This window comes from Phragmites australis, chromosome 18 (assembly GCF_958298935.1).
Source record: "Phragmites australis chromosome 18, lpPhrAust1.1, whole genome shotgun sequence".
NCBI classification, from domain to species: Eukaryota; Viridiplantae; Streptophyta; class Magnoliopsida; order Poales; family Poaceae; genus Phragmites; species Phragmites australis.
Genome location: NC_084938.1, coordinates 19,159,253 through 19,167,425, shown reverse-complemented (window position 1 = coordinate 19,167,425; position 8,173 = coordinate 19,159,253). Strand labels below are relative to the sequence as shown.

At 41.3% G+C, this 8,173-nt stretch overlaps 1 protein-coding gene across 2 annotated transcripts; it reads left to right on the top strand.

The window, feature by feature from the left end:
* Positions 1-248: 248 nt before the first annotated feature.
* LOC133898953 (14-3-3-like protein GF14-C) lies at positions 249-3,421 on the top strand. 2 transcript variants are annotated; one of them, XM_062339791.1, is made up of 6 exons: positions 249-410; positions 1,504-1,916; positions 2,011-2,089; positions 2,257-2,379; positions 2,895-3,011; positions 3,107-3,421. In XM_062339791.1, the coding sequence occupies exons 2-6, from the start codon at positions 1,525-1,527 to the stop codon at positions 3,164-3,166; spliced, it is 771 nt and encodes a 256-aa protein (XP_062195775.1). In that variant the 5' UTR covers positions 249-410; positions 1,504-1,524; the 3' UTR covers positions 3,167-3,421. The 2 variants fall into 2 exon arrangements, with proteins under 2 accessions (XP_062195775.1, XP_062195776.1); XM_062339792.1 differs by lacking the exon at positions 249-410 and adding an exon at positions 454-568.
* Positions 3,422-8,173: the final 4,752 nt, after the last annotated feature.

Sequence of the window (8,173 nt, the reverse complement as noted above, 5' to 3'; positions counted from 1 at the left end):
TCTCATCAGTATCTTTTTAGCATAAAGTTGTCGTTATGGTGCGGTTCCGCTTGCAGACAGGATCATTTCCTTGGAGAAAAAGAATCAAGCCACTTCCCGGCTACAACGCCGCACGCACAACCGGACCCACATGTCATAAGGACGTACCCACATGTCATAAGAACCTACTACATGCACCAATAAATCCCAATGACACATGGGTCCCGCAAAACAGACGCGCCCACATGTCATCGGGTGTCATCACCAGCCTTGCCGTGCGCGCGGGGGTGCCGACGTGGCGCCACCTGTCTGGCTCGCTGACGGCGGCCTAGAGCTCCCCCGCCCCGTCTCTCCCGGCACGAACCACGCGCAACGAGACGAGCCGCATCCGCTGCGCCCGAGCGCCGCCGCACGCCTCACCGCCCCAGAAGGTCAGGATTAGCGATTTTTTTAATTCTTTTTTACGTTCCCTCCTGTTGATCCCACTTGTTTCTCCTTGTTTCGAAAGACACGAGCAGCCGCGAATTTCCCCCGTTTTTCTGAATTTTTGGGCGCTGTTACGGGCTGCGGCTAGATCTGCTCGTTTAAGGTACTGTTGGGTGATCTCGTTTGGCTTTGATCTACGAGATCTGATATCCCCAGCGTGTGGGGCGCGTAGATCCGCCCGATTTGGCTAGCATTACCATGCGTGAGCTCCAGATTTTTTGTTACCCCTTTTTTTTTGTTCAGCGACTGTCTAATGTTTGAAGTGGCAGAGAGCTCATATATGGATTTTTAAGGGGAAATATGCTCCTTCATCCGATCGATTAGGCTGTGCATGTGCTGGAGATCTGATCTAGATGTGCGCGTACCCTGTGATTAGTGGATCTAAGTTGAGTTCGTCCTGTTGCCGCTCGGTGATTGATGGGATTTCTCGTTTAGTGAATTGTTTAGATGTGCTGGATTCCCTCGTCTGCTGGCTGATTTCGATACTGGGCACCTGTGGGGTGGAAAGTCTAATGATATGCGTCTGTGGGAAATAAAGTTATATTATGTGGAATTAATAAAATGTTGTTATGGTCAGATCTGGTTGGTCCGTGTCAATGATTTTTTAGCAAGTAACTTAATAGTGAAGTTATGTTTATGGTACGAGTATGAAGCCATTTTTGTTGGCCCTTCTGTATCAGATGATAATATTTGACGATTCCCGTAATTCATACTGATCGGGATCATGACACATTGTGAAATGATATTAGTCCATTTTCTGGAGTCTTATGTAATCATGTGAAATTGAGAAATCACAATGCAACTTGGGTGCTAGTGTAGATTAGTTGGCCCTTTTTGGAAGGACAGAAAATTACAGGTTGGTTCAGATTTTCAAGACTGGCTATTTTCTCAGGAATGCTGTTAGCGCAAGCTTGAATGAGCTGAATGGCAATGTTGATCTCAGTTGACACTCATTTATGTTCCGAATGTTTTGTGATGATTTTGTTAGTTTCTACTGGATTTCCGTGATGGCTTATCAGTGTTATTTTGTTGTTGCAGTTAGCTTGTTCCTTGATCAATATGTCGCGGGAGGAGAATGTTTACATGGCCAAGCTGGCTGAGCAGGCAGAACGGTATGAAGAAATGGTTGAGTACATGGAGAAGGTGGCTAAGACGGTAGATTCGGAAGAGCTCACTGTCGAGGAGCGTAACCTCCTGTCCGTTGCCTACAAGAATGTGATTGGGGCCCGCCGTGCCTCATGGCGTATTGTCTCCTCCATTGAGCAGAAGGAGGAATCTCGTAAGAATGAGGAACATGTTACTCTGATCAAGGAATACCGTGGCAAGATTGAGGCTGAGCTGAGCAATATTTGTGATGGTATCCTGAAGCTGCTTGATTCACACCTCGTGCCTTCTTCTACTGCTGCTGAGTCAAAGGTGTTTTACCTCAAGATGAAGGGTGATTATCACAGGTTAGGAAGCGATGCAATGCTATAGTGTACTATGTAGTTGAATCCACAGTCTTTAAGAACTAATCTAGTTTGTTAACTTGCTAACTCATTGCAGGTACCTTGCTGAATTTAAGACCAGTGCTGAGAGGAAGGAATCTGCAGAGAGCACAATGGTGGCTTATAAGGCAGCTCAGGTTGGTTCATTTTGTCGCTGGCACAGTCAACTTCTTGTAGTCCATTGAGTTTTTAGGGTAGTTGATATATTCTCTCATCATGCTGAAAGACCATTGCATTTCTTTGAATGTGTACTATACTTGACAGTATTTTCTGACAAATGTCTATCCTGCAATGTTCCGTGTAGGATATTGCTCTGGTCGAACTGGCACCTACCCATCCCATAAGGCTTGGACTTGCACTTAACTTCTCGGTGTTCTATTATGAGATTCTGAACTCTCCAGACAAAGCTTGCAACCTTGCAAAGCAGGTTGGTCTCTCGTTTACCTTTCTATCTTTGCTTTTTTATTTTGAAATTTTGCATAACGTTTCTGAGTTGTAGCGATGCCCCCTGTGTCAGTTGGACAGTTTGACATGTGTTCTCCCTTGTGACATACTGGCATTGCTGGGTACAATGTATGATTTGTAATTATTGTTGTTACATTGATATGATGAGCGTTTGGCTCTTTCTGCTGCACATATTAATCTTGGCAGCAGAAAAACTTGTTACTAGTAGTTGTCATTTCACATCCTACCTTTTCTTAATTCTAGAGTGCTTGTTTGGTGTTGGCCTATCTTTTAGAAGATTATTCATGTTACCAATGGAGTTATGACTTAGAAGATTAGTAAAACCTGGCGTTCAAATTTTACTTTGACAAAGTGTCTGGGTGTTGTCTTGTGATATTGTCTATTGATCTCCTGATCTGTTAACTTTAATGTAATGATCAGAATCCACCATTTGTTTGCCTCCTGTGAATTCTGTTAATGACCAACTATTCTTTGCAGGCGTTTGATGAAGCTATCTCCGAGCTGGACACCCTTGGAGAGGATTCCTACAAGGACAGCACTCTGATCATGCAGCTCCTGAGGGACAACTTGACCCTCTGGACTTCCGACCTCACGGTATCTCCTCCCCACCAGCTTTATCATCGGTAGCCTGTCCCATCAAAAATGGTGCTTAGAAATCTGGAGCTATAATCTGAAATTTTCTGTGGCAGGAGGATGGCGCAGAGGAGGGCAAAGAAGCCTCGAAAGGTGACGCCGGCGAGGGCCAGTAACCCTTGAACGGTGGGCCAGCATATTTTTAAGCCTATTGTGTTGTATGCCCCTGTGCTATCGAAGCCTTGCGCTGTTCCATGGATTCTCCCATTCTAGCTTCCACCCTTCATTCATTTTCCTGTAGTAGTCTGGTAGTGGTCGAATTAGTTCCATTGCTTTGCATCGCTGCTAGATGGCACTAGGTCCATCTGGACTGGTATTGTTCTGCTATTGAAGTCTTTCTCGTTTTGCTGATGTAATCAGTTATGGTGTCATGTTTTGCTGTCTCTCAGTCGTTAGATCAGGATTTCGTGGGGTCTTCCTGTGTAGGATCTTATAGAATTTCGTTCCCCAAACGCCAGCTTCCAAGCGAGTTTGGCGTTTCTATTGACTTCCGCGAGTACACGACGATGATCCTATAATCTTATCACGGGATCACGACTTTGTGCTGTTGTGTAGTCGTGCGCAACGTTTCCAACTCGTCTTTTTCGTGGTGGGCTGGTGCAAGTGGAATTGTATGCGTGGTTGGTTCTGAAGCAAAAGGAGCTCTGAAGCATTGGGAGATTCGTAGTTTTTCGTTTCAGGAACAGCGACTGATTTAAGTTTGGCTTGAGTTGAGACCCATTGAGTCAGTCATGCCTAGCTTCCTACTACTCCTTTTTTTTTACCAAAACAAGTAGTATGGGCATGGAAATATGTGTTGGTGCACGTAGCCACTAATTGTCATCTCTAGGATAATGATGAAAGCATAAATATAAGGCTCTGCTAATATGTGCTGTACTACTACTGTGTAGTAGGGTACAGGGTTAACAAATGGGACCTAGGATCGAAAACTGGACTCCACTGCATTCTTCGAAAACTGGAGAATTCGGTCAAATTCAATCAAATTTTGTCAAATTTTTTAATTTCGAATTTGAATGTGATTGAAAACCTCTCGGTTTCTAAACACGAACCGAACCGAATTGATCAAAAACCACACCGAATTGATCAAAAACCACGTATTTCGAGCAGTTTTCGTCGCATTTGTTAACCCTGATATGGAAGAGCGAGAGGCAGAGAAGCAATTGAATAACAATAATGGCACATATTTGGTTCCATGGATATAAGATATATAGATGAGCACAGTGAGGGTACAAGTTGAGAAATGAATTTAGCATGTATGGATTTTAAAGTTTCTGGATTAGAAACAATGTATTGTTAAATGAAGAACACATAAATAATGATGTGACACACATGTTATCTTAGGAAAAGAGATTCACACTTGGTACCTCTGCTATGGATGTATAAATTTGAAAATGCCTTATTCCAAGTTAGAGACATCGTGAAATTGATGAAGAACAATATTTGAGCTGTTATTTATATTTTGACTTAACTGAATAATCTCAAATCTATATCTATAACTAGAGCAAAATGTGTTTAAGTGCAGTAAGCTCAGTCACTTTTTTTCCTGTCTTTTTAGGTGTTTGTAGAATTTTCTGTAAGTAGATGGACGGATGCTTTCCGTAAGTAGAATTCTCTCCAGCTGCTAACTATGTCTTCTGTAAGTATCTTTTGGTCTTTTGAACATTTTACTGCCTTTTTATTGAATAAAGCCAATGGTGTAACGCTCGGAAAAATACATATCTTTTTCTTCTTTGTTTTGATTTTGGTTGTTTTCTTTTGAGTCATCGCTGTGGAGAGAAAAAAAAAAGGAAAATGAATAAATAAATAAATGAAATGAATAAATAATAATAAAAAGAAAAAACATAAGTTGGGGAGACCAACTGGGCCGGCCCATGGGCTAGCCAAGGCCCAACCGCCCCACAATCACCCCTAACCCTAGTCGGTTCCCTCTCTCCCGCACCTCCCCTTCCTCCAGACCGAACCCCTGCCCCCTCACGTTCTCTCTCCCTCCCTTGCTCTCCCATAGAGCCTCTGCCCTAGAACTCCCTCTGCAGCACCAAATCATCAAGAGAAAAATAGTAAAATGGGTTAAGGAAGAGTACAGGAACAAGAAGGAGGTGAGAGATTGGAGAAACAAGGGGTTTCCCTTCTCCAACTTGCTGCCCTAGGTAGGGAATCAAGATGAGATGTTGATTTGATGTTTTCCCCTGCATTTAGATGATTTTTTATGAGTTTAGACATTGGTATTAGAGGATTAGTTGTTTGATCTCGAGTTAGGGTTTTGTTGTTTTCTAACATGATGTGCAGTGTCGGTTTGATGACAGTTTTCTTGATGTTAGAGACCGAACTAGGGTTGACCATTATAGAGTTTTTTCTAGAGGATTCATAGCTCTATATTATGTAAAAATTTCAGAATTTTTTCCCACATGGATTAGGAGATATTACTGTCTGAAGTTGACTCTTATTTTATATTGATATTCTGGACAATAATAGACCTATTACATTTTTGGGTATCCTAGGGACCAAATCTGGCTTGGTCATTCATAAGTTCTTTTAGATAATTTAGGCCATGTTTGTTTCAACTAGAGATTGTGAAAAGTGGCTTATATATGTAGATTATGAAAAGCTGGATTGTTACAATCTAGATTGTAAAAGCTGATAGTTGTTTAATAACCTGGATTTAGGGATGGATGGATTACTGCTTTTGGATGTCAATAGTCTGTAACGTCCTCAGTTGTTTTGAGTGGTATGTTTATTCTTCTGTGACACATTTATTTTGAAATAGGAAAATGCACAAATAAAATTTAAAAGATACATAATTCATACAAAATTAAATATTTGTCCATAAATACAAAAACGCATAAATTAAATTTAAGAGATACTTAATGCATACAAACTTGAGTATTTGTCCATACAAATAGGCTATCACAATCATCCTACTCTCTCATAACAAACAAAACATTAGCAATGTTATCATAGAAGACATTCATGTCTCCCTCTTCATCAACAAATTCACCATTGTCGCCACTTTCTTGAGATGAAGATGCTTCGGGTATTAGCATGTAGTTTTCATCTTGATCACACATGTCAAAATCTTCATCCCTCATAGCACTATCTCAAATGAAGTTATGAAGAGTCATGCATACAACTATTATTTTTGTTTGTATTATCATAGGATAACTTGGCAAGTCCAATACATTCTCCACTTCATCTTCAAAACACCAAATGATTATTATTTGTTTCACAGAATGCCACGTTGTTTGAGGTATTCCAATCAGCTTTGTCTGGAACAAATTCTTCCACCTATTGCAAACATGTCATAGGTAAAAGGGAAGCAAAATATCTAAGCAATTAAAAAAATGTGCAGCACAAAAATAGTACATGCGTTATCTAAGGGTGCGATTAAGTAATAATGAATATATCCTCAAAATATGAAAGACATACAACCACCGGTATTTTCTTTCTCCTATAACATGACATATTTTTTTGCACAACAATATATAGACACAATGGGTTCATTAACTGTGCGAAATGTAAGACTAAAACCACGCATCACGAGCGGCTCTGGATCAACCTCATTGTTCGCCATGGCTTCAAAGGCCACAATCGCTGCCTCTATCGATTGTAGCGAGGTTGGCGAGGGTGGCGATGGGGTTTTTGCGGGAAGAGGACAAGAGCCAACCAGAGGAACCACCTCCACTAAAGAAGAGGGGGTTGGGCCAAGAGAGGAAAGAGCGGGGCCTCTAGGGTTTTCTGATGGGTCGGAGGACTTTCCTTTTTCACGGTAAACTTGCCTCTTACTACTTTGTGCCCTGCAACGATAGGAGATATGTCCAAATGCAAAGCAAATATGGCAACAAACTTGATTTCCACAAAATCTCGCTATATGACCCCACGCTAGGCAATGAAAGCACTGATGATAAAAGCTCTGATTACTACCATAACTAGCCACTAATAATCCAGAGATGCTCTTCTTAGAATTCAAAATAGCCCTTTCAAAATTTGAACAAGCAATACCTGAATGAAGAATAAGATCACAAACTGTCTGCGACTTGGAAGCTCGAGAATTTTCATGAGTTTCCTGCTTGTTAGATTTCTTCGAAGAGAGATGATCCACAAAATTCAGATAATTACCATCTGGAAAGGTATGCCATTTAAAAACTGATCGAGAACCTGGGTCATTCTTCAGCTTGCTAGAAGAAACATTAGAGATGGCATGCTTTCCAGGATTCTTCTCAAAAGAGTCTTCATAATTCAAAAGATAATCATTCGGGTAAGAAAGGTGTTTAAAAACTGAGTGAGAACCAGCAACAAACCTTTGCTTGAAAGCAGAGACCTCAAAACATATTGAATTAGTAGTAAGAGCTTCCGCATAAGATTTCTTTTCCCTGGAGACCAAAGTCCACTCACTATCTTGAAGATCACACCAAATGAAGAACTCTCTCTCTCTCTGAATTAGGTCCTCCATTGCCCCAAAGAGCAAAATGCAGATAGAAAAGAAGGCACTTAAAGAATCGCAGGCCATAAACTAGAAAACCCACTGCCTTAGAAAAAATTGAAAACCGGAAGCACCAATCTTTGAGATGGACAACACGAAAATCCGCTACATTGCCACCCAAGACCGATTGAAGGATGAGACCAACTGAATCAACATTGATTCTTAAGGCAGAGTGATCAAAAGAGGCCAACAAGAAAAATTCTTTTGATGAGGGCGAAGAGGAAAAAGAAACTGGAGTACCGAACCTAGCGCGAACCTTGTTCTCGAGATCAAGACCAGGTCGAAATCCAAGTCTGTGAGGCTTCCCATGGAAGGACTCAGAGAAGAGCGCCATGGTGATCACCAGAGGCAGAGAGGAGAGGAGACACCATTCCCCAGTTTACCTTTTTAGCAACCGGTGAAAGAAGTTGGGTGATCGATCGCAAGTTTATAAGTTCTTGGCGTTTTGTTGTTGATTTTCGTTTTTCTTTTTGAGCTGAAATTTTAACACCTTAGGAAGCTGTTTTTCTTGATGCTAGAGGCATAGAATTCACATACATATGCATATGTGATAGGGTCTTGAATTCCCTTGCCTCTAGACCATCATCTTGAAAAGTTTACTTGCTTGATGATCTTGTCTCTATTTCGTCCATCTTCAGTTGCGAGC